Source organism: Cnephaeus nilssonii (genome assembly GCF_951640355.1).
Source record: "Cnephaeus nilssonii genome assembly, chromosome: 6".
NCBI classification, from domain to species: Eukaryota; Metazoa; Chordata; class Mammalia; order Chiroptera; family Vespertilionidae; genus Cnephaeus; species Cnephaeus nilssonii.
The window spans coordinates 61,715,551-61,743,028 of record NC_137077.1 but is presented as its reverse complement, the minus strand read 5'-3'; the positions used below and the strand labels follow the sequence as shown (position 1 = coordinate 61,743,028).

The window sequence follows — 27,478 nt, the reverse complement described above, 5'->3', positions numbered from 1 at the left end:
GACATTGCTATAAAACATGCTTTTCTACGCCACAAAGTAGAATAAGGACGGTGAAGGAGAATCCATTAGGGACTTGCCTTGCAATACTTTATCTTAAGGAAAATGCTGCAGCAATGCAAACATGGACACTCTCCCTGATATTCCTATTCATCATGCATTCAGCTATTCATTCATTCATTCATTCGTCAGTCATTATGTAATAGGCATGGTTAAAGTTGCTACAATACATCTAGTAAGCAAGACAGCAAAGAAGATTTCTATTCTATGGATTTCTAATATAAAGAGACAAACACTGAAAATGCATTAAATAAATGAAACAGTAATAAGTGCTATGCAGAATATAAAACAGTAATAGGATAGTGTGGGAGAAGACAGCTACTTCAGTCACAGAAGTCAGCCACAACTCTGAGGAGGTGGCAGCTGAGCTGAGATCTGAAAAGTGAGAAGGAGCCAGCCAAGCAAACAACTGGGAGGAGAATATTAGAGGCAGAAAGAATAGGAAGTGCAAATGCCCTGAGGTAGGAAGGAGCCTGGTTTGTATTACCAACAAATGTAAGACCATTGTTGGTGGGACAGTCAGTGATGAGTGGAATGATAGGGTATGAAGCTGGGGAGATAGATAGCGGTCACATCTGAATCTCTTGGTCATTGTAACCCACTGAAGTAGCCTAAATGAAAAATTTTCATATCAGACATAGTAACAAATAGAATATTGGTCATACTTTAGAACACTGAGAAGAAAATCAAATTGAAACAATACTGGAATTAGAGTGGAAACACAGTATACATTTTTTTTAAATAAAAAGGATGCCAACATTTTTAAATAAACTTTATTAAAATTTTATAGCATCTTAAGGAAATTTAAGAATATGTGAAATACTTTAAGAATTAATTATTGCTTTCAAATGTAAGTACATTCTTTCAAAAATACAAAAAAATGTATTATAATTGAGACTTTTATCTTCTCCTTATTAGGATACAGGTAAGATTCTGATATTGATAGATGATTAGAGTGATTTAATGTTGAGAAAAATCAAGTCCAAGTGATGGATCATAGTGCAATTAAGTCAGAGCAGTAAACTGTGACGTGTGGCCAGTAAACCACTTGAATCATGAGCCTATGAGATTTATTGTTTCTTCTTGTTTCTCTCTCAAAACAAATGCTACTAACTAGCCAAGATTTGCAAATCTTCAATTACTAATCATGTGCCATAAATCATTATGGGGTTGACTTTTACGTTTAAAAAAATGGTTTTAATCTCTGCTCTGAGGCACTGGGGGAGATTAGAAATTGATTCAAGAGGCATCTTTAAAAGAGGGGGGGGAATGGGCTGGGGGAAAACATGCATTATTCTTGGGAAGAGGAAAGTTTCCATCCTGATTTTAATCATCTGTTTTGCTGACCATTGAGAAAAGGGCAAAGGCAGTAGACAGATTTGATTTTTTTTTTTTCAAGAAGCTTTCATTTTTGTTACCCTTCTTATTTGTGCAATTCAGTTATTTTTCCTCTCTTTTGGTTCTTTGTTTGTTTGTTTTTCTTATTTCCCATCATCACCTCATATGGGCAGTGAAAATTCAGAGGAGCGACAGGCAACTTACCTGGGATTCCTGGGCCAGCAGCCACTGCAGCCTTCACACCTACCAGCACCCTAACGCGCACCACCCTGACCACGGCAGACTGCCGGCCCTGACATTCCCGAAAGCGCCTCCTCCCAACAGCCCTCGTAATGTTCCAGGCCTTCTCCTCCTGGCCCTTTATTTAAATGATCTCCATCTCCCTCCTTGCTCATCTGATTCATACCGTATTTGACTCATGGGCGTTGTGTGCTTTTTTTCGTTGTAGCAACTTATCATTTCTGACATCCCCTAAGTCTCTTTCTTTTCCATCAGAAAGCATTTGTCATGAGGAGAGGATGTCCATGTTCAGAATGCTTTACATGTGGTCAGGAAGTAACCGGCCAGAATGCTATATAGCGTACCGTATTCGCAGATCTTCTCTGTGTATGTGGACTCACTTGCAAAAGTCATGTCAGAAAATATCTGTGAAAATGAGATTACGTATCGGATGCCCTGTGCTGTTAATGGAGAAACTTGTTTTAATGTTTGGGATTTTTGTGTGTGTCTAAAGCAAAACTCATCGAGCTTCTCTGTGTTCCACTGTGTGTGCGAGGGCCGGCTGGCTGTCCATGGGCTCTCGTAACTCAGAACCTAAAGCGCTGCGTCCACGGCTCCCGAGACCTGTCTCTGTCTGGTTGGGGTACTTCCTCGCTACCGCTGTGCGTCTTGTGCGTCTTCCTGGGTTGTCGCTGGTTGGCACGTGTGGCGGGCTCACACCCCACCTGGGAATGCTCTGTGCCAAGTCTTCATTCTCTTACAGCAGCTTTGGTGTCTTCATCCTTCTCTCCTACCTCCATGAGTGCATACAGCCTGAGTTCCCTGAACATGGGGACTTTGCCTCGCAGCCTCTACTCCACTAGTCCACGTGGAACCATGATGAGGAGGAGACTGAAAAAGAAAGACTTCAAAAGCTCACGTAAGTGGAATGGTAGCCAATGCCGTTTGGCCTGGAGAAAGCGTGTGGGCAGGTTAGGGCCTTTGGTACACAGAGGTCTGTGGGAAGAGTTTACAGAGCCTACTCATCAGGCAGATGCCAAGCAGTTCCAGCTCGGTGCCCAAGACCATTAGAGTGATATCCGTTATCTCTAGGATAGTGATTACAGGGGATGCAATTTCAGATTGAATTAGTCCATACTACCCTTGCCTATGACTTTTTTTATGTGAAACTTTTTCTTGCTCCTTTGATCTAACAGAATGATTTAAGATGTGATTTTTCCTTTAAAACTCCTTCCCTGTGTTCAGGGTAGCTTCGAGCATGACCTTTGTTCTTAGTGTCTTATTCGCTCTAAAGCAGTTTTTTGAAAACGATGTCTCCTTTTTGGTAAACATAAGAATCTCATGCTTTTGTTTAATGCTGTTAATATCTCATTCCTCAAGATTCCAATACTTTCCCCAGGGACCCACCCCATTGAGAATCAACGGCTCGAACATATATTTCTGTTGTCCACTTCAGCCTTAAGAAGATGAGAGGGATATTCATCTTTACAACAAGCATCTTAAAGTCTAGGAATTTCAGATAGGATTCTTGGGAATATGACCCTCTGGGACAGCCACGCTCCGTATAGACCAAGCAAGACTAGGAAGAGGTGCTTGGCTACTTGCTTTTGGATGACTGGTTATACACATACAGAGAAAAGGGGGAATGATGTGTGAACAGGGAAGAAATCCAAATCGCTCCTAATTTTTCTTGCTGGGGAAGATCATAATTTCTCATCATCATCACATTACGTTTTAGAGGAAGAGAACACCTATCTTCCCAGCCAGATCTAATTGTAGTCTAGAGCATGCATGGGTTTTATCCCATGTGTCCCTTTTGGCCATGAATGTGGTTCCTATAAAGAAGATAGGGTCTCTTCCTATGCTTACCATGAAAATAAAATAAAGAACACCCGTAAGTTCTTTATTAAATAAAGCCAAACCCAAACTTCAAAGCTGGTAGTGAAGAGAGAATGTTCTTGTGAGAAGGGGTGGTTGAGCCTGTTGGTTCTTCAGCTTATTTGCCAGAGATTCATCTGTGCAGGTGGATCTGCTGCCAGTCCCACCAGCGCCACCATCAGTGTAGGAGACTAACCACCACCCACCCCAGGAAATGGTCTCTTCAGGTTATATAATTAGCTATTTTGAATAGATTAAGTGTTAGCTGCTATTCTGCCTGAGTCTGAATGGTCATGTGCGAAACTCTGTTAACATTCCTCTGAAATTTATGCATTTTTTCACAGTGGTTACACTTTGGCATAACACATAGATCTTGAGTCTTCCATACAATGCCTTCAGGGCTTGTGGTCGGTATTGGTTTATGAATATTTTTACATATAGTAGCTTCGTGTACAGCACTCCTCACTGACAGAAACAGGCTAACAGCCCTCAGCAGGGAGGAGCAATTAAAACGAATTCATTAATGTTTGTACTTCTGCTTCAATGGCTAAACATTTGCTTGTGTTAGGTAAGACTGACTCTGTTGACTAAGCACATTAGGGACTACAAACGAATGATAATGGGTTTAATATTTGCACATCTTGAATTTTGTAGTAGGAAACAAAGCGGAGGCCACACTGTCACTGACATCCGTAGCCAACTCATAAATTCTCTCTTGAATCAGCACATTATTCTCCAACATAGTAGAAATATAAACACAAAGCTGGTTGAAGAAATTTCTAGCGATTTGTGTTTGCTGTAGACAGTCGCCACTAGAGCACCACTGACCATATAGAGACCAGAATGTTTGTCTCAGGAGATCATATATTTTATATTTTAATCCAACAATAAGATTCAAAAACTATGAACTTTATATTCCAACTTCAAAGAGACCTAAAATATTAGTTTTCCAAAATCACACACCAAAATCCTCAAAGATTAGGTTCCATTCTTTTGTTGTTGTTAAGCTTGGAATGGTCACATTAGAGAGAAAGGTTTCCCCAAATAACTGATAATAAAAGTTTTATTGCCACTCTCACTCCACCGTGGTTTATTTCCCCCACTTTATTTATGTGTTTATTCTGTGCCACCACTTGCTGCCCCCTTTCTCATTCTTATGTTTCTATAGCAACCATGCCATTTGTATGGATGGTGAGTCCTGGCAAAGTCCCAGATACAATCAAAAGCCTCGTCGCCGTGTTGGTGAGCATGTGAGGCCAGAACCTGGGAACCAGAAAGAATTCTCACATATGTTGCCAGGACAAAGGAAGGACATGGCCAGCAGAGTGTAAAATCTTCTCACATAAATATGAAAACGTTCTGTACCGTTGCCTAGAGGGGAAAATACAGAAAACCCATGGCCACGTGTACAAGCATTGAAACAGGAAAGTGCTGGTAGTTTCCCAGGGACAGTGGTGAGCAGCCCCCGCCTAGGCTGTGAGGAGTGTCACAAAGCCCGGAGGGTGTCACAGAGGGAACCTCTCCTCACCTCTTCTGGAGTGTTACTGACTTTTCCCTACAACCCGGGCTGCCCTTTTTCTACTGCAGAGGCCAGGGCTCCTTCCAGAACCCCGTCACCCCCACACCCCGTGATAGTGGCATGACTGAGCCAGTTCCCCTGCCGTCTGCCTCCTGCTCCTGCACCCGGAGCCCGTGGGGAGACTGCCTGTGCCCAGTCAGCCTGAGATGCAACAGAGAGTCCACGTCAGAGCACATGCCCGGAACGGTCTTTGCCTCTTTTGTCATTGGCACTTACTACTAGGGAGGGCAGCATTGCAGAAAGCTGAGAGGAGGAGAATGAAAAAGACTAACAACTTCTATCCCTTCTACCGACCCCTGAAAAGAGAATGGAAGGCCAAGGCAGCTAACGGTAAGCGTTTGTAAGTGACAGAGCACAGAGCACAGCGTCAGATCTGCCCCCACCAGCCCTGCGTGGAGGAGGGAGCTGCTGGCCACCCCGCTGTGCTCCCGAACTGAACCACGTGATACACGTGTTGTGTCCACAGTGGGTCGACACTAAATGTGGAACACTTCAGTGAGATGTCTTAAGTTACAGGGTCAAAGAATGACAAACACCGTGTTACTAATAAATCTGTGAGGTCCTTTGCTCTCTGTACTTTTTAAATGCTCTCCATATCTAACAGTAAACCTCGCAGCCTTCTAAATGAAGGAAACCTTGTGCTGGTTTTTAAACTTTCGGAGTTAGAAAACTGCCTTTGGTTCCCCGCCCTTACTTACACTCGGAAAGGCAAGAGTTGACCAAAACACAGGGCCATTCCCTGAGAGCCTGAAGGGCTGTGAACAGAACCCTCCAGGTGTGAAAGGGACAGGGCAGTGCAGGTGTGAATCCTGGCCACACCCTTGGCATATACCAGTCAGTGGTATTCACACACAGCATGGCGGCAGTGCAGTCATGTCCATCTTCACCTGCGGGTAGAAATGGGCACCTCTCAGGCCAGGGCCAGGGCCTTGCAGGGGCATTTGCTACTGGAGAGAGAATTCATTCTACAACTTTCTGAACTCAGGATTAAGTCCCCTTCATTTGCCTCTGCTGCTTGACCACATTAATGAAGCGGGGTAATGAAGCTCATCGTTTTCTCTTCCAAGAAATATTGGTTGTTTTTCCTTCTGGCTCATCACCTTTGAGTCTGCAGTTTATATTTATCGTGTCTGGTAATCATTTTCAAGACGTTAATGCCTGTGAGTAATCAGTACCTGCAATTTCAAATGAAATTTGACAGTTTCAAAGACTAGATCCCAATGTGTCAGAGGACTTTCAGAGTGAATTGTAAAATCCTAGCTCTAATGTAATCCTGTATTTATTAGATAAATTACAACTTCATATAATTATAAAACCCATGTTTAATACATTTTTAATCCTAAATTAAAGTTCCTAATGATTTCTATCACCTCAACTTGCCTCTGGATAGAGCTTATAAATTTAATGCTACCCACAGTGAATTAGTACTTAGTTCTATGTTCAAACCCTCTACAGAATGACATTTTCATCTTCTCTAACTGGTCCAAAAAACATAGCAAGCCTCTCCTTGGAGAGGGTCTTTGCTACATCTCACCTAATCTCTCCTATTGTTATTAAATCGACCATTTCTTTTTGATTCTTAATGAATGGAGGTGGTAATCAGCTGACTTAAAAGTTCTTTTTTTAATGTTCACCTTCTTACTTTTATCACAATATATAGGCTCATAGTTAAAAGTGAACTTGTAATACGAGGCTTATAATGGGACACAGTGTTCCTTTCTGTCCTGCTCCCCAGAAGCAACAGAATTCAAATGATCCGTTTTCTCTGTAGCCGTACACTGGTATTTCCTTTCTCCTCTCTTTCTGAAATCGCAAGCCATAACTTCTGGTTTAGTCTGGTGTCAGAGCCTCATTGCTATGGCTGTAAGCTTCCGTCAGAAAGCACCGGCCTGGAGTAGCCACGCGTATCGCTGTGGGGAGCAGCTGTCGCGTCGTCTTAGCAGCTCATTCCAAGTGATCCAACTTTTTGGATCACCTGGTTAATGGGTCCAAGTGGCACATGGAAATTGATATCTAATATCTAAAGATGCCCATCGAGTATTTTGACTCTTCCTACGCAGAGGGAATGAAAGTGGCAGCAACTTGTTCTTTCCTTTGGAGTAGATCTCCTGACATGCCCCAGAGCACAACCCTCAGAAACTTGCACACCTTCTGTCATGCCTGTGTCCTCAGGGCAACTCTGACTTAGAAGTCCAAAAATAGTTTCTAACTCTAATTAAGTAGTCTAAAAATCTGCACCAAATTGAGATTTCAGATGAATATATATATATACAAAGATATATATACACACACAAAGATTCACAGAAAGTATTTTTGTTGACATCCAAAAAAAAAATCTTCACCTAGAACTGGAAATAATCTGCCAAATAAGTGATGTTCTAATATTCTGTTCCTGCTCACTAGCTGGAAAGAAATGCAACTTTCCAGATGCTTACAGATAGGAAATGGCATCTTCTATTGGTTTTGTGCCAGCATTAAAAAAATGTGTAATCTGGAGAGCAATCAAAGTACAGCTCACATCCACAAAAGCATCCTAGAAAATATGTGATAGCCTAATGAGCAAATAAACTGACAAGTAAAATAGAAACAAAACAGACAAACAAAATAGATACAGACTCATAAATACAAAAGCTGAATCTAAGTTAAGACTGACAGCTGTCAGAGGGTAGGGGCATTTGGGGAGCTGGGTGAAAAAGGTGAAGGGATTAAGCAAAAACAAACAAACAAAACCAAAAAAAAAAAAAAAACAACACCTCAAGGAAGCAGACAACAGTATTACTGTGATTACTGGAGGGAGAGGAGGGGCTGGAGGAGGTAGAAGAGGGTAGAGGGGGATAAATGGTGATGGAAGGAGAATTGACTTGGACTGCCAAACACACAGTACAACATACAGATGATTTATTATAGAATTGCACACCTGAAACATAAAATTTTATTAACCCACGTCAATAAATTTAATTTAAAAACAAAAATAATTGATAGTCCATGTGTCAGACTTTGGAACTGTAGGCGACCACCTTAGGGTGGGAGGCTCCCTCCACTCCCCACTGCAGGCTGCAGTAATCTCACTGACTTCATTTTGCTGAGACAGAACAATGATGGTGCTTCTTTAGAAGAAGTACAGTTCCCTTACTCCTTCCAGACATTGGCCTGCCACCATCCTCCACCATGTCAGCTGCAGTGCTAGAACAATCCACATCATGGAAAAATTTGCGTCCCAAAGAACAACTTTCTCGTTCCTTAACTTAGCAGAATCTACATGAAATGTTGGTTTGAAAACAAAAAATGCAGATGATATCACAAAATGTGACTCATTCCTCACTTATGTAGCATTCACTGAATGGTACACGCACTGGGGTTCCAGAGATGCAAAGAACTGAGGGTAAAGTGATTAGGCTCTACTCCAGAGGTGTGGATAAATCTGGGCCTCATTATGAAGAGAATTTAATCTGGCAACAATATATTGAAAGCACTGGCATGAAAGAACCCAGAAATATGTATATTAGATTACTTGATGTAAAAGTAATGAAAGCCTGAATTAAGGCATTGACCACAAGAATGGAAAGAAGGATTTAAACAAAATTGATTGAATTTGAGACAATGGGGAGTTGTGGGTCAAAAGCCACTTTGAGATTTCAAGCTCGAAGGACTATAATGGCGGTCCCATAGAAAAAGAGAAGGTGATTAACTCAATTTTGAAAATGTTGAGCTTGAGGAGTCAATGAGACATCGTTGTAGTTGGCATCTATCAAGTCAGGAAATTCATCACTAGAGAGGTAGACTTGAGAAGATATGTATTTTACTGGATCATATTTTACTGGAAGTAAATGAGGAAAAGAATGAGATTTTAAAAAGAAAGGGCTTAGGACTGAACCATGGGCATTAGCTTGCTTGACATGCAAATAAAGCAAAAGAACAGTGGGTGCTAAAAAAGAAACTAAGAACCAAGCTTCATCAAAACCCAGAGAGCAATTTGAGAAAGAAAGTGATGGTTCCCAAAGCCAGTGGCTACTTAGTGGCTAGAGCAGATGAGGCCATAGATTTTAACAATCAGGAAGCCATCCGTGAGAGTAGTTTCAGTAAAGGGTAAAGGAAGAAGCCAAATTTTAAGCCATTTAGAAGCAGTACAAATCAGAGAGAGGTCAGAAAGCTAGGGGAGTGAGTAAGTAAATTGGAAAAGTGGCAAGAAAGGTTTTATGGCACAAAATCACAGGAGTGGAAAGGGATAGTATCAAAAATACTTAATCGTTAGCTTAGAGATGGAAAAAGGATACATCCTCCTGAAGCAGGAAAAAATGGGGGAAAGAGAGAACAGATGGTGATACAGAACAGCGATTTTCAATCGGTGTGCCATGGCACACCGGTGTGCTGCAAGAGTTTTTAAAACATGCAATACTTGGCTAGTTAGTCAGGGGCTCTGACCTCTTTTCCCTTAGATTGTCAAATTAAAAAATGACAACAGCCAACACAACAATAACCGTCTGGTGTGAATGAATCAAAATTATACCTATATTTTTCTTCGGCAAAAAAATGTAATATATTTTTTGGTGTGCTGTAGAATTTTAGTAATTAATGCCATGAGATGAAAAGGGTTGAAAATCGGTGATACAGAGAAATTAATATTAAAACAATGTTGTTTAAGGAACTCTTGTCAAATGGTGGCATATTTTCAGTCTTATAAGAAATGAAGTAAAGAGTCAAGTTTGATCTTGCTAAGGGTAGAAATGTTTGAGACAGGTCCTGTAAGAAATCTAATAAGGTGCCAAAATATTATGCAGCAAAAGATTCCAGGGCCCCACAGAGAATAATGTGAATTGGTCATGACTTTCTCAATACCCCTAAGCAACTTAGTAACAGCGGTGGAGTTAACTGGGCCTTACCAAAGAGGACAGAGTGTTAGTGTATAATCACGTGAGGTTTAAGAATCTCTTAACAGCAAATGCATCATTGCAGTGTTCATCAGAGGTCCAGATGGAGTGTGGAGGGAAAGGATGCTAGTAAAAGGCAATGGATAAAGATGATGGTCTTCAAACTACATTCACAGATTCCCCTGAGGGAGGACGAAGCCATGGTGTCTCATTCCAACATCAACTGCAGTAGCTCTGTTTTCATCTGGACTATAGAGGCATCCCTTATCATATGCCTTCATTTGAAGAGGTGGAGGGTGGGATCTGTTGCTAAAAATATTGTTTGAAAACCACTCTACTAGGAGACAAGTGAGAGGCAATGGGAGCAGAAGTCATAAAGAGCGGAAAATTAGATTGTAGAGACTGGGACAGATGGCTAGTAAGGACACGTGATCACCAAGGAGGATTCAGATACTGAGATCTTGGAGCTCTACCCATTTCAAAGGAAGTTGGGTCCACCTAGGGCTCTGTGGCAGAGAGCGGACAGGGTGGAATGCTAGCACTGGGAGAGCTGAAGAACCATAATCGCAGCACATTAGATCATTCCCATGGTGTCAAAGGGCTTAGGACAAGGAAAAGCTGTAGGTCAGAGGAGATAGACGAAGAGCCAAGTTCTGAAGTCAGTGAGGAAGAGGGGCGGGATTTTGTAAACAGAAAACTATGGGTTTGAAGATGAGACAAAGCAGAAATGAGTACAGAATATGGAACTTTAAATAGGAGTGGTTAGAGGTTAAAAAATAAATAAATAAATAAATAAATAAATAAATAAATAAATAAATAAATATAAAAAACGAACAAACAAGCAAAAGATCACCACATGGAAAACAAGCAGTATAAGAAACCCTTCTCTCTCCTTCCCCCGCGCAGGCAAGCTTCTGGCTGGGGAAGGTTTTGAGGTATGTGTTCTCATCAGGTTTCCATTAAAGGGCCAGAAGTCCCTGTTGGGAGGAAGTGACAGTGCGGCAGAGGGTCACCCTAAAGACAGAGCTCTTGCTCTCACGGAGCAAAGGAGGCACAGGTCACGCTTGAGAGGAAGGCGTCCAGGAGTGCAGCAGCTGTTGGTGACGTGGGTGGAGATGGGAACAGTCAGAGATGTGTGCCTGGGGGCTGAGAAGACTGTCAGAGGAACAAATGAAATAAGAGATGACAGAGTAGGTTGGAGACGCATTGGGAAGAAATAAGGACTGAAGAGACCAAATTTGAGAGTAGGAGGAATGTAGCGTTTAAACGACTCCATCATGCCAACCCGATGCTAGAGTGAGGTCGATGACCAGCACTTCCTTACCAATCTGGGAGCCAGACTCAGACCATTTCTTCAAAGCTGGAGGGCAGATTGTCTGTAAATCTTAAAGCTAAAGTAGAAAAGCCATCAGACGAGTTAGCCCAACCCCCCTTCTTCTAGATAGGAAAGAGGTTAATGGTTTCTCAGTAGTAGAGCCAGGATCAGAATCCAGGTACCCTGACCCTGACTGACCCTGACCCTGACCCTGCGGTGTCCTCTTCCTGCAACTCCCACAATTGCCCCTAACAGGCAGGTATGTAAGGGGAGGAGGCAACAGCTTACATGACTGAGAACTGACTAGTACTAGGAGATTCACACATCTTGTTCAGCTCTGGCTAAACTTGTTACCAGAACGCCAAAATATAACCTCCCACCGTAGCCAGTGGGCTGCTCTTCAGAGCCACAATCTGTTTCAGAAATTCTGGTTTTCCTTGTGTTTGTTTCGACCTGACATCATTCTTGTTCGTGTTGCTCCTCTAGTGTCTTTAGCCTCCAGCACAGTGGGCTTGGCTGGCCAGGTCGTTCACACAGAAACCACAGAGGTTGTGCTGACGGCAGACCCTGTCACAGGATTTGGGATCCAACTGCAGGGCAGTGTGTTTGCCACGGAGACGCTCTCTTCTCCACCTCTGATTTCCTACATTGAGGCTGACAGCCCTGCAGAGAGGTGAGACGCTTTCTTTCACAGCATCTTTTTCTGCTGTGCACTTGTGCGCCGGCGCTTTTTGGACAACTAATAAATTATGGAACAGTGCTCAATGCAGGAAATGTAAGATGTAATGAACTCTCTGTTCTGACAATAAAATTTTATGTTCTTGATCAGTTTTGAGAAGAATTATGAGCATGGATGCCTTTATCTAGCAGGGTTTCGTCCATCAGGGACTAAGGGTATATTAATTAAAAAGGAAAAAAATCTATTAAAAAATCTCTAAGTTCAAACTTTAATAATTTCTCTGCCATGGGGGGATGTACATTCATCATTACTATATATTGGTTCAGATCAGATTAGAAAAATACCATGGTGCTGAATTATTAATTACTTTGCTGGAATACTTCAAGATTCCCTTGCTCACATTTATAGCCATGAGATGCAAAAGTGCAAGACATTGCAGTTGATCTAACTAATAGGATTCCCACAGCATTGAAAAAACAAGACCACATGGTTATGCCATTTTGCAAGGATCAAACAAAGCAGATTTGGCAACTTCGACTGATGATAATTTACCCTCTATTCAACCTCTAACATGTGGTTCTACATTCAGATGTGGGGTCCTACAGATTGGAGACAGAGTGATGGCCATTAATGGAATTCCAACTGAAGATAGCACCTTCGAGGAAGCCAATCAGCTCCTCCGAGACTCCTCCATCACGAGCAAGGTCACCCTGGAAGTCGAGTTCGATGTGGCAGGTATGACCATATCATCGCCAGTTGGCTGCCGAGTCAGGAGTGGACTGCCTGTGAATTGCATGGGTTACGTGGCAGATGGGGAACTATTTTTTATACACTGACGTGCTTTTGTTTAGAAGATTTGGGGTGTCATTTTGAATTGAACATTGTTGTTGTATTATTCATTAAAATGTCACCACAAGAACAGTAGAAAATAAATGTGACAAAATAAATAAGTAATAGCCACTATAAAGGTGATAAAAAGAAGCAGGTAGCCTTTATTCTTCCTGACTTTCTCCTATATGCTAGAGAATCCATATTCTTCAGTCACACAGACAAGAAAAGCCTCTCTTTGACCCTTCCCACTGCAAAGAACATAAGAAGGTTTGGAGGGGAACAATGAAAATTCATTAAATAGATGTATACAAGCCCAGTGGGTAACCATTTGGTCTCTAATGTTAAAGAGAAATTGTACCAGACACTTGTTAAAAATGAAAAGAAAGACTTTATTCAAGACTAATGTGCGAGAGAGCAAAGACAGCCAGAATTTATAGCCAGCAGGCAAGGAGAGGGTGAGGGAGTCATTGGATTGAAAATTACTAAGAGGAATTTGATTTGATATCAGTGGTGGAGGGATGAGAGATTTGATTATATATTCAAGGATGGAGGGATACTCTATAAATTGAGTTAGCAGGAGACTTGCTAAATTGACTCAGCAGGCTAAGGGCTAGGCCAAAGACCAGTCCTAGTCAGGAAGAGGGCCTACAGGAGCCTAAATCTGATTATGAAGGGAGTCCTTGTCAGTAGCTAACATGTGTGTACGTCTTAGAGGTTGGTGCCAGTTCCCATTTAAGAAAGTTATCTTCACCCAGTGAAACAGTACCTCACAGAGCCAATAACCTTAGCCAATCCATGCAGATATGCCTTTGGACATAGAGATTGCATTATCCCTACATTGCTGAGTATTTACTGTGAGCCAATTTCTTTTCTATACCATGGAGGTGCAATAGTAGACAGGAAAAAAAAAATCCCTGTCTTAATGAAGCTTATATGCTATCTTACAGAAAGTTAATGTTTAAGTTAACAAATATAAAGTGAGACAATAATAAGTGCTCTAAGGGACATAAAGCAGGATGGGGGCTAGAGAATGACTGTGGGGAGCTATTTTCATAGGATGACTTTCTAAGGAGGTGGCATTTGAGCAGAGATTTGAAGGTTGAGAAGAAGCCGGCCAGGGGAGTCTGGGAGGAGCGCATTCCAGATAGAGGGAGCAGCTGGTGTACAAGATGTGAACCAAAATAATAGGCTTGGTGGGTCTGAGAAACAGCAAAAAGGGCTCTTGCTACAGCATATAGGGGAGTTGGGCTGAGAATCAGGTTTGGCTTTAAAGATGGGGTGGGAGAGGTTGGAAAGGGCTCATTTATGAAGGGCCTTGGAAAAGACTGTAATAGATTATATTACAGATGCAATGAAGCCAAGGAGCATTTTATGGAAGGGAGCGAGGTAACCTGATGAATGTTTTGGAGATATCCTTCTGAGATGAGAAGGGGCAATAGCAGCAGCAGAAAAGCCAGTTAGGAGCTGGTGGCAGTTGGTTAGGTAAGGAATAATGGTGCTAGGGATGGTGACCAATAGTGAAATTTAGGGCTTGGCTAACAGAACCTGCTCATGGATTAGATATGGAAGATGAGGGATGGAGTGAGGAGTATAAGGGATAGCAGTTGAGTAAATACTGATGTCTTTAACTGGGAGGAGGACTTGAAGAGTGGAAATTTGGGGATAGCAAAACATTCTATTTTAGACCTGAGCAGGTAAATCCACTGCCAATGCTAGGAAAAAAGGACCAGTACATTCATTCCTTAATCCAAAAGGCACTTTCAAGCACTAGTTACTGAGTGCTATGCACTGTCCTGTATTCAGATCACTGAAAGAGAAAATAGAAAGGATCAATATCGTCAAGGAGCTCATAGCCAGTTAGACAAGAGCAAGAACTGCTGAAAGATAAAAATAGACTTACTGAATGTGTGTTGCATTTCAGTTGCAAGAGGAAGTGCCCAGGTGACTGTCACAGGCAATACCTCCTGGAGTCAGGGTCAGGCCTGGGCTCCAGAGCAGGACTCAGGAGGGACCACGCCAGTGACTGTTAAAGTCTTTGCACTGAAGAGACCACTGGGGAAAGAGTGCCAGGAAGAGCGGACCCTGCTTAAGGAGTGCTAAGGTTTAAAGGAAAAGGATGCTAGCAAATTAGATAACAAAGATCCACTCTTCTTTTTGGAGGAGAACCAAAAAAGGTTTTGGAAGCCAAAGCAAGAGTTTCAAGGCAAAAGTCATGGTCAATAGAGTAAAATTGCTGTGGAGAATTCAAATGATAGGAGGCAGGAAATGTCAATGGGGTTTGGCATTTAGAAAGAAAGACATTGCAGAGTGGTTTCAGAAAACTGGGGGCCCGGGGTCAGACTGCAGTGAGCTGAGGAGGGAGGGAGGGGAGAGTGGAATGCAGACAAGCTGTGCTTGCTATCTGCCCAGGAATTGGTGTTTGGAAGCAGGTTTGGCAGGAAAAATGCAGTGAGTGGATAAAAGGGACTGGAGGTCCGTATGGCTCCTCTTTTTAGAACTTCATAGCATTTAGTTATATACTCCGTGCTCTATTTTATATTACCATATCTTATATCAGTGGTTCTCAACCAAGATCTGGTTTGCTGCAGGGGACATTTGGCAATGTCAAAAAAATTAGTTGTATGCCCGGCCAGCATGGCTCAATGGTTCAGTGTCCACCTTTGAACCAGGAAGTCATGGTTTGATTCCCAGTCAGGGCACATGCCCAGGTTTCAGGCTTGATCCCCAGTAGAGGGCATGCAGGAGGCAACTGATCAATGATTCTCTCTCATTATTGTTTCTATCTCTCTTTCCCTCTCCCTTCCTCTCTGAAATCAATAAAAATATTTTTTAATTAGCTGTAGATGAAAGAAAGTGTGACAACAGAGGGGGATTCAGAGTTCAGAGGGGTGTTAATTTGTTTTGTTAAGATTGGAGAGATTTGAGCATGTTTCAGGCCTGAAATGAATGGAGAAAAGAGATAATTGGTGAAATTGGGTCCCCAAATGGATAAGAGGGGTAGTTATCTAGAACATACAAAAATAATTAGTCTAAGACAGAAAATAGAAGAACTCCTCCTATGAGTTTAAAGAGAAGAATGAGAGAATCTATAATAATAAAAGCATAATATGCTAATTAGACCGGATGTCCTTCTGGTACAATGCCCGGGCTGCAGCCACAGAATAGAGGCAGCCACCCCCAGGTGTGAAGGAGGGATCGAGGCAGCTGCCTGCCTGTGAAGGCCTACTCTTGCATGAATTTCGTGCATCGAGACTCTAGTATAAATATATTTTTAGCTGTGATTAGGGAGTCCTTGTAGGAACTGTCAAGCAAGGGTGAAAAGGTCAGCATCTTGGGGAGCTGAAGAGTGATGAAGATCTAGAATAGCTAATGGAGAAATCAGTGAGAGAACCAACCAGACTCATGTAAAGGAATGGGCCAAGCAGAGTCCAGAAGCTCTAACCTGCACGGCCAAGTCGTTCATTGTTGTTGTCGTTGTTTCATTATTTTGGCAAGGTTTTTGTTTATTTGTTTGTTTTTTTGGTCAGAAGTACTGTGTGTGCATTAGCTCACTTAGCCCTGTAACAACAATGGAGAAGATTACTCTTATTACATCCCCAGGAAATGGAGGCCCAGCAGTTCATGGTAGGGCTGGGATTTTAACCCAGGCAGTATGGGGGTCTAAAGGCCACACTCTAACCATTATACATACTGCCTGTGCTTGCAAAAGTCTAGGATGGAGAGGAATGGAAACTAATAAAGGATTGGCCTGACTGGCTGGAAAGAAAGGGAGTACTTCAGTCACTGGGAGTCTGCAGGAAGAAAAATGGGTACAGTGAGGGATATTGAGTAGATGATTAAATTGAGCCAGAGATTAAGACTGAGATTTCCAAAAGTTTCCAATAGATTCCAGTAATTGCTAATGACTAGAGTGTTGTACTGAGGATCCTGCTGCTCAGCAGAAGGATGCTGGCATCAATTAGTGATGTCTGCCATGAGCAAGGAGAAGGGAGTGACAGGCTCGGAGCATATATTTTTCTGGTCCTTTTCTACATCATTTCTATCCAATCAATATGGGTTATTTCTGGAATAATTGAGGGCAGAGGGAGATGTCCTTAGGTCGCTTTCTACTGTCCCTTATTTAAGCAAGCTTGGAACAACGTGGGTTTAATAGGCATAGTTTCTAATTTTTAGGAGCTTAAACCTAAGATATTAAAGCATTTAATCAACAAGTACATAAAATATGCATATCCATTAAGTATAGATTAAACAGTGGACAAATATTGAGGATACACGTAAAATAAAAATGTGTTTATAGCAAAAGTTAATACTTAGATACTGCTTATGAAGAAGGTCAGGTTGTGCCGGCCATTCCACTGCTGGCGCCCAGGGGGGAATGCTGCTCCACAGACCACGGTGCACAGGAGAGCTACCTGCTCTCAGCAAGCAGTGCCAGAAGGGCAGGGTGCATGTCAGAAAGCCAGCTGTTTCCTGCTGGGAACTCTTACCGTCTCTTTGAAGAGGCAATATACTATGACATGGAAGAGACAGGTGCAATTCAACAGACCTGGGTTCCATTCTTCACTTTGCTGTATGACCTTGAGTTTCCCTACCTCAACCCCAGTTCCCCCATTTATAGGTAAGTAAGTGAAGGTACTGGATTGTGAGTCCTTTCACCAGTCTGTTCTGTGATCGTAGTAATGACATTCGGAGGCTGCTGGACAGATAGCCTTCTTTGAAAACCAAGCCCTCACTGCCATCTGACTGGTTCTCTTAGGGTCCTTACTGGATTCTCACTTGGCCACAGCTAACTAAAAGGGAAGGAGACAAAACCCACATTGGGCCAGTTAGAATATTTCTCTTAAGAATCAGAAATGAGAACTGGCTGCTGCTAGCTGGATACTTTAGCAAAGATGAAACAGCCATGTACAATTAAAAGTCAGAAAAAAAAATAAAATAAAAGTCAGAGAAAACTTGTACAGAGACAAGTAGAGCAGGTGAGCAGAAACAAGCAGCATCCAGAGGCCAGGAACCCCAGAGAAACTGGCTATAAAATCAGCTCTTCATGCAAATTGAAATTCCTGATGTGGGTCCTTCAGGAGAGTCACTGAACATTATTCATCTACTGGTTGAGAGCCTCCTGTATTCCAGGGACTATTTTGGGGTACATTCATGAACAAAAAGCATAAGGTCCCTGATGTGATACATTTTTCTACTGGAGAAGACAAGACAATAAACAAATAAATGTACTACACAGCATTGGACGGAGCTTCAGAAAGGCTAAGAACCATAAAGCTGGGCACACAGCGAGTGATAGACGGTTAGGGAAGGCTTCTCTGAGCCAGTGATGTTTGAGCAAATGCCTGAATGAAGTGAGCAAGCCATTGAAACATGTTGGGGCAGAGCTGCCCAAGGAGAGGAAACCCCAACTGCAGAGATTCTCTGACGGGGTTGTGCTCGACATGGCGAGAGCAGCTAGCTCCTACCCGCCTCCTCACTCCAAGTCCTGCCCTCCACTTGAGAAATTCCATTGTGTGGATGGTCCTCCCATCACACTGCATTCCCAATTCCCAGTCCTCTGGTTAAATATTTGCTTCCACTCCCCTCCACTTCAGCCACTCACTCCTCTTGCTGATGCGCACACAGTGCTGAGGAAGGTGACATGAGTAAGCATTTCATAAATATTACCATGATCATTTTGGTGCTATTATCGTAATTATTCACCTCTGTGACTAAAGTTCTCCTTCTGTTGAAACTTCTCCGGAAATCTCAGCCTCTGGCTCAATCTAATCATCTACCACCTCTGCTCTTATTCCTCAGCGGCTGAGGTTTCCTGACAACACACACACACACACACACACACACACACACACACACACAGGCGCGCGCGTGGACTTGACCATGATGCAGGTTACAGCTTCTGGACTCTGCTTGGCCCACTGCCCGGCTTGAAAAACCCTTTTACATAAGTGTGGGTGGTTTTCTCACTGATTTCCCTATTAGCTGTTCTAAACTTCATCATTCTTTTCAACTCCCAACTGCCATTAGAGAACCTGGAACATTGGTAGGAAATGTCTGGACACAAGCTCTTTCAAGATTGCCCTGTTTTTCTGGATTCACTCCTAATCGTCTGGATGTGAGCCACCCATTTCCAAAACTCTTCCTCAGAAATAAATTGTACCCAGATATTAAATCCCAAGCTGCTGGGTCTTAGAGATGAGCCATGTCTATTTTATAGCCATTGTAAGTGACATGGAGTGGTTAAGAAGCTTGACTATGAATGCACTGTTGTTTAAATCTATCTCTAAGTGAGTGCTACTGTACAAACAACATTGTAGTAACATTAATGGAATTTTTTACATTATTTTACCATATATGATTTTATAAAACTGTACTCATAACATATGCACAATTTACATTTTGCCTTTTTTCAATACTGTTTTTTCAAATACCAATCTACAGTATCGTGACTACTTGCAGTTTCTACTTTAACTCTGAAAAGACATCCCAGAGAAAATCCTATCAAAGGCTGTTTGCCCGCACGACTGGTACCCCCGGCGTTTTCCTCGCAGTTGCTGGGAGGTGAACATTTACATTCATCCCCCTTAGAATCCTTAATGTTTTTCAAATCTCACAAGGGTGTCCAGATTGATGGATTATGATGTGGTGGTTATCTTCCTGTGCCAACAGTGAATGCTTCAGGCAGAAGAAGCAGACCAGTTGGAAAGAAGGAAGTCTTTGTTTACCCAAATGTGTTTTTAATTATAGTATTAACAACGATAAAGCAAAACCAGGGAGGCACAAAATAATCACATGGGAGTCTAAGAAAATAAAGTCTTTTTACTAATTCTAAACCCATTGTGTCTCCAAATATTGGATCTTTTTTCTCTTTACTAGTGTTTCTTTAAGAAACCCCAAATTAAATGTGCCTTTGCTTTAACCACCAAGTAATTGTAGAGGGGGGAAAAAATGACCAAATATAAAATAAATCATGTTGGCATTTAAAGATTAAAATGAAGACACAGCTTGATCAAAGAGATTTATTTGTTGCTATTTGTTCATCATTATGAATATTTCAAATCTTATGTAGTCAAAAGTGATCCATGACTGTTTCCCAGGAAGTGATAATACCCCCTCCAGTGTCATTATCAATGTTAATCTTGGTCAAGGTTCCCGGCATGAAAAATGTATAAAAGCAGTGTTGCTATGGTAACTATTCTAGATCAGTGTTTCCCAGCCCTTACACTTCACTTGTATAGGCATAGTATCATGGGCAAGATGTTCTATACTTACATGGATACATATATACATACACAAGTATACAATAGGCTTCCCTCCCCTTTCACAGAGAACATTTTTCTTAAAATAAATAACACTACAACATACATGAAATGAGCTCCATAAATAGAAAGCTGTTTGTTCCTCTATAGCTTCTTGTACATTTACTTAGGGCACTTGCATGCTTTATCTGAATAATCAAACAATTTCTTTCTGCTACACTGTGAACACTCGTGTGGGCCCTTTCCGTTTAGCCCCACCCCATTTCCTCTACTTGATTAATGTGTTCATCAGAGATCTTTCCATTGGAAGCAACAGAGATGCACTCAAGCTGGTTGAGGGGCATTTACTGGAAGCACACGGGTGTTTCACGACCCTTACGGAGGCAGCCCCAGGAAGAGCTAGAACCAGACAGCAAAGACCACCAAGCTGAGTGCAGGTTCTCTCTAGGGCAGTGGTTCTCAACCTTCCTAATGCCGCGACCCTTTAATACAGTTCCTCATGTTGTGGTGACCCCCAACCATAAAATCATTTTCGTTGCTACTTCATAACTGTAATTTTGCTACTGTTGTGAATCATAATGTAAATATCTGTGTTTTCCGATGGTCTTAGGCGACCCACAGGTTGAAAACCGCTGCTGTAGAGCCTAAGACCGTCGGAAAACACAGATATTTACATTACGATTCATAACAGTAGCAAAATTACAGTTATGAAATAGCAATGAAAATAATTTTATGGTTGGGGGTCACCACAACATGAGGAACTGTATTAAAGGGTCGCGGCATTAGAAAGGTTGAGAACCACTGCTCTAGGGCCTCATGCTCTCTTCTCAACTGCACTTCTTTCTTTCTCCCTTCTCCTGGCACACTGGCTACTGGGGAAATGGCCACTTCCCAATGCCCTCTCTGCCCCCAGTCTGCATGCTCATTGTAAATTCTTAAACTGTGGCCTTAGGGGTGGGAAGGAGGTGTCCATTAGCCTTCCATCACTGGAACAAGGGATGGAGAGGACTCAGGAAAGATATGGAGGGAAGGCATGAAACGGAAAAATATTTTGGTGTTAAATATTTCTGACACTTGCAGAACCTGAAGTAAGAAAGTAGAGCTCACCTATGTATTTTTAACTTGCCGCATTTCTCTTTGCCCCATTATATCAAAATTAGCCAGCCTTTTAAAAATCTTATGTAGGGTATAAACAAAGTATCTAGCTCAAGTCCTTTTGGGAAATGAGGAGGGTACCAATTCTAAGTAAATAAATAAATGAGAGTCCTTCCTGGCACATTAGAGTGTTAGGGGAGGATAAGAGCGAAGCCAAAGGGAGCATCTCAGTCTGTGAGCCTCACTGGACCACACCTCACAGGATTAAGAAGAGTGGGAGGAAGGCCCTGGCTGGGTGGTTCAGGTGGTTGAAGCATCATCACATGCATACCAAAATGTTGCAGGTTCGATTTCGGGTTGGAGTGAGTATAGGAAGCAACTGATTCTCTCTCTCTCTCTCTCTCTCTCTCTCTCTCTCTCTCTCTCTCTCTCCATATATATATATATATATATATATATATATATATATATATACATACATACATACATATACATACTAGAGGCCCGATGCATGAAATTCGTGCAAGCATAGGCCCTCGCGGCCCAGCTGCCCTGCCCACTGGTCGTTCTGGAAGGTTGTTCTGCTGTCCAGTCCAATTAGCATATTAGCTCTTTATTATATAGTGATTTATTATATATATATAAAATCACCAAACATATCCTCAGGTGAGAAAGTTGGAGAAGGTAACAGATTCCCTCACTCCCCTGAGAGTAAAAACTGGAACCCTTTTTTACAGGTGGAGTCCTAGGGGTCTTAAGAGTCTTTTATAGGTGACATTATAGGTGGGGAGCCCAGCAAATCCAAAGTTTTATTTGTTCAGCAGTTTAATAGTCAATGGAGAATCTTCTGAGTTGGAAGATCAGATTCAGGTCTTGTAAAAAGTTTACTGCCTAAATTCCTTGCGGGAAAAGTACAGAAGGCCAGAAAGAGCAAGTTAAAGCAGGACAAGGAAGGGAATATTTTAACTCTGTTTCCATGAGACCATCCCAACATCCACCCTGCTTTGCAGGGACTCAAAATGTTAAATAGGTGATTAACAAATTGGGCCAGAGGCCTGGGGACCCAATAGTTCTCACATCACAGCCACTGTTATTAATTCTTTGTGGGTAGGTTGAGGCGGGGCAGGGCTGGCCTTGAGCACAAGCAAGCAGTAAAAGCTGTTTAGCTCAATCATCCCACAGTCCTCCCTTTATCCTAATGTTTCCCTCCCTTCTTGCCACCCCTTCCCAAAACCTTCAAGAAATAATTATAGTCATTAGCAATTTAGGGTGAATAGATGTTATCTCTTCAAAGGATATTTCCATTTTAAACTTATGAAGGTCTCCCAGGCTGTTAAAGGAATTTTAAGAATATATTTAAGAACATGTAGCAATTCTTTCCTTTCTAAAATATTAGTCAGACCCTGTATAATCAACTTAGTTCCATCCAAAGTTGAGATTCAACCAGCGCACACTGGTTCTCTCTGTTACTATAATTTCAGCTTCCTTCTATACCAGGTGGCCAGTATCTGAGCCCACCTTCACCCTGTTCCAGTGTCACTCTCCTGCTCCTCTCTGGGAACTTCTGGAGCACCACAGGATCCAGAAACTAAAGGGTCCCTGTGTTCCCAGCTGTGCTCAGCATCCAGTCTGACTGGTTATGGACAGCCATCCTGGTTGTGAAAAGTTTTGTATATCACTCCTGCTTCTACCTCTTAAGATGTACTTTTCACTGTTTATCGACTCTCCCTCTCTGAAATCTATATATATATTTGAGAGAGAGAGAAAGAGAGAGAGAGAGAGAGAGAGAGAGAGAGAGAGAGAGAGAGAGAGAATCAACTAATAAATGCATAAATAAGTGGAACAAAAATTGATGGTTCTCTCTTTCCTCCCTCCCTTTCTGCCGCTCTCCCTCTCTCTTTCTCTACATTACAAATTAAGGCATCTCCCTCCCCCTCCTCCCAAATCAACAACCATCACATCAAATTGAAATCATTCCTAAAATCTTTTCCCCCTAGTACCTTCAAACAAGGGTTGAAAAAATGAATTGCTGAATAGTAAACTCTGGGAAAATATGGTTAGGGGAGAAAAGAATATATAACCAGGCCTGAGGGTCTTAAACTTTATTATGTCTAACAGACACCTGAAGAACGTATTTAAAATGCAGATTTCTAGGCTTCATCTTCAGACATTCTGCTTCTATAAATTTGGGATGGTTCGGGCATCTGTATTTTTAACTTGCATCCCAGGTAAATCTGATGCCCATGTTCCCTGCCTGACACTGAAGAAACAGTGACCTTGACTGCTGCTGTGAATTATGCACGGAGGCTGTGGACAGGACATGTATTCTTCACCAGGAGCTTAGGGTTCCAGGATTTTACAGGCACTCACCTTTCTTCAGTCGTACAGCTTTAACTACGGGGGATTCTGATACAAGTTTCCTGGTGCATTTTCATGGATTGGTGCTCCCTTCTTGCTGGCCTTCTATAAACACTCTTTTTTGTTTTGACATTACAGAGTCTGTCATCCCGAGTAGTGGAACATTTCATGTAAAGCTCCCTAAAAAGCACAACGTGGAACTTGGAATAACCATAAGTTGTAAGTAGAAGTGATTTCTTTTAAAATGTGGTCATTAAAAATTACATTAGAAAATTGTATTGTCAAATGGTTTACAGGTGTGACAAACATTTTAAGTGTCATTGACAAGTTTCTATGTAACGATACAAAAATGTGGAGCCAATCCCACCTCCAACACTTACAAGCTGTGTGAATGGGTCAAGTTACTTTAATACTCTCTAATCTTATATTTCTTCATCTGTAAGATGGAAATGATATCTACAAAATATAGGGTTATATTAAATAAAGTAACCTAGTTTGGTCCCTGGCAAGTAATAAGTGCTCAATAAATGTGTCTCTTACCACCCTCCATTAATAACTAGATGAGCATATAAATGCATATAGGTTCTCTACATTTCAATATATTATGGATTTAGTTTTCACAGTCATCTATTTAACCAATAACAATTATATTTATTTACTTTTAAAACAATTTTCCCATCTGGTCACTGTGCATCTAAAATATATTTTGCAAGACTAAAACAGTGTTTACTTTAGTAACTTCCTGAACTCCTCCATAATACAAGGTGTCTGAGTAACCAAATCACAAAGAAAAATTAAAACAGCCCAGACAGCATGGCTGAGTGGTTGAGCATTGACCTATGAACCAAGAAGTCAGGGTTTGATTCCCGGTCAGGGCACATGCCTGGGTTGTGGGCTCCATCCCCAATGTGGGGCGTTCAGGAGGTAGAGGATCAATGATTCACTTTCATCATTGATGTTTCTATCTCTCTCTCCCTCTCTCTTCCTCTCTGCAAAAACAAAATATATAAATGTATTCCATTCCCTCCTCTGATCAGACTCTAGATTTATAACTGCTTTGGTAAATAACTTTGAAAATTTCAGCCCCAATGGAGTTTTATAGAATGGAAATTGAGGTTTTACTGCTTTTAATATCCATAAACTATATTTATCCATAAATGTCCCCTCCCCCCAGGAAATGAAGCAAATGATTAATACATAAAGACCAAAGGAGACAGAGGCAATGTCTGTGACCGAGGGGTGGTCCCTTCAGGAAAGAGTGATGAGGCTCCATGAAAGTGCCTCATTACACTCTGCTGCATAGCATTTATGTCAGTGGTTCCAGCAAAAATAAAGAGATCTCAATTGGGCAGTATGAAATGGGGGCTGTCCAATTCAACATTGACCATATAAATTTAACACTGAAAATGAAATGGTATTTATAACTAATAAATTGCACATACCAGTACAATACAATATGCATAACAGAGAGTCTGTACCCACCCCCCACCCCCTCCACCACCACCATCAAACCTCAGAATGACTTACTGGAAGCAAAGTAGGGTTGAAGTGTCTGATGTGCCTCTATACATTAAATAGAAAGGTGAAATGGGATTTTGGAAACTCCAGACCTATTCTAGGTCCTTGAAGTCATATATGCCTTTAATTGGGTCACTTAACCTCTCAGTTCGCTCATTATGAAGCAAAGATAGTATACCATTATTCTGACAACAAATGTGATTAATGAAATTAAAAGAGCTCATCAGAACTTACTATTCTAAAAATATGGTCCTTGCCGGGTGGCTCAGTTGTTTAGAGTGTCATCCCAGTACACCAGGGTTGCAGGTTCTATCCCTGGTCAGGGCACATGCAAGAATAACCAATGAATGCATAAATAAGTGGAACAACAAATCTATTTCTCTCTCTCTCTCTCTCTAATCAATAAAAAAATAAAATAAAAATATTTGGAGCTCAATATAGCTTCTGTAACTCCATGCTTTCATTCTCATTTATTCTATTTATTCCATTCTGTTTATTTATTTCATCAGAATTGGCTATGGAAGTGATACCTCTTGGAGTTGTGCAGTGCATAGCTTGCTGGCTGTGCACAGAGGCTCTGCCTTCCACTGCATTCTTTCTTCCTTTTGTCTTCATTGAATGAACGCATTGTGAGTGGCCACCATGCCCAGGCCCAGTGCTGAGTTTTGGAGAGTACACTCCCTGCCTTAGAGATGCTACTGCTAGTGCATATACTGAAGACACCTCCTCAGAAGTTTCTATTGCTACACATTTTGCCACACAGTTAATTTACTTTCTAATTTTTATTAGGGAAAACGTCTTTTTTTGTGTTTCTTTACAACAGATTTATTCTTAAAATTGATATACATAAAATGTAATTTAACTATAAAGGAGAGTATTCACTTAAAAACAAATCCTGTGATGTATTCCTTTTTTTAAGTCAATATTTATATGTTCAATTTGTTTAAGGTCTAATCATCATGTACATACAACTATAAAATATTTTATTCACACGAAGAACCATTTAAAATCACGCTATATGATGATGCTACATATGCACTAAGTATTACTTCTAAAATTTATTTTAATACCAATAATGGAAACTACCCCAAGCCACCCCCCACAAGAATGGCCTGACTTTTAGCTGGCCCTAAGCTAACGTTATTCATGGAAGCTATAGTGTGATGCTCCCTGGATGGAGAAATGAGACATAAGCTTGTCAAACGTGCTTGTCAGCCCTTCTAGAGTTACAGCTCCATTTATACAACTAATCATCACCATACTGAGTTTGTGTCTCCTTGTGGAAAATGCTCATATTTTCCTGTTGAGAAAGCAGAATTTGCTAAAAGAAAAGCCAGTATCCATTTTCATTATTATGAAATAGTGAACTCCTAAAGCCTGGCACATACCCGGTGCTCACTGAATGCTTATCTGTTGAGTGAATGAATAAATAGTGTATGATAAACAGTATTCTGCCAACCACTATGCTCTCTGGGAAATGAGCCTCTGAAGAAGATGATGAATATAGATATTTGTGCAGAGGCTATGGTGTGGACTGAAGAAGCACTGGCTTGGAAAATGATTAAGAGCAAGGACTCAGAGCCCAACTGACCCAATCCTTGACTGTCTAATCTCTCTGTACCCAGTTTCCTTATCTATATGAATCTGGCTAATGTTTTATCAATTTTGTTTATCCTTTCAAAGAACCAGCTCTTGGTTTCATTGATTTTTTTTTTTGATTTTTTTTTTTTTTTAGTCTCTATGTTATTTATTTCTGCTCTAATCTTTATTATTTCCTTCCTTCTACTTACTCTGGGCTTTTCTTGTTGTTCTCTTTCTAGTTCTTTAAGTTGTAGGGTTATATAGTTTATTGCTGATGTTTCTTGTTTCTTGAGGTAGGTCTGTAGTGCTATGAACTTCCCTCTCAGGACTGCTTTTGCTGTGTCCCAGAGATTTGGGGTTGTTGTGTGTTCATTTTTATTTGTTTCCAGGAAGTTTTTTATTTCTTTCTTGACCTCGTTGTAACCCATTCATTGTTTAATAACATGCTAGTTAGCCTCCATGTGTTTGAATATTTTGGGGTGTTTTTACTGTAGTTGATTTCTAATGTCAATGCTTGATATGATTTCAATCTTCTTGAACTTGTAGAGACTTGTTTTGTGTCCTAACCTGTGGTCTATCTTTGTGAATGGTCCATGTGCACTTGAGAAGAATGTATATTCTGCTGCGTTGGGGTGAAATGTTCTGTAAATGTCAATTAAATCCATGTGATTCAGTGTGTCCTTTAGAGTCTCTGTTTCCTTGTTAAGTTTTTGTCTGGAAGATCTATCCAGTGAAGTCAGTGGGGTGTTAAAGTCCCCTACTATGACTGTATTATTGTTGATCTCTCCATTAAAGTCCTCTAGAAGTTTTTTTATGTATTTAGTGTCCCTATATCGGGTGCATATATGTTTACCAGGGTTATATCCTCTTGTTGGATCAATCCCTTTAGTGTTATGTAGTAAC

At 41.3% G+C, this 27,478-nt stretch overlaps 1 protein-coding gene across 8 annotated transcripts in view; it reads left to right on the top strand.

Annotated features, from left to right (window-relative positions):
* Positions 1–27,478, top strand: part of GRIP1 (glutamate receptor interacting protein 1) — a 669,876-nt gene that overhangs the window by 578,989 nt on the left and 63,409 nt on the right. For 3 of the 8 annotated variants that reach the window (XM_079775181.1, XM_079775179.1, XM_079775186.1), the window contains 5 exons: positions 1,569–1,724; positions 2,378–2,533; positions 11,741–11,927; positions 12,523–12,668; positions 23,615–23,695. In XM_079775181.1, coding sequence (XP_079631307.1) covers positions 1,569–1,724; positions 2,378–2,533; positions 11,741–11,927; positions 12,523–12,668; positions 23,615–23,695 — 726 coding nt within the window. The remainder of the gene's footprint in view (positions 1–1,568; positions 1,725–2,377; positions 2,534–11,740; positions 11,928–12,522; positions 12,669–23,614; positions 23,696–27,478) is intronic. The other 5 variants (XM_079775184.1, XM_079775182.1, XM_079775180.1 and 2 more) reach the window with 4 other exon arrangements.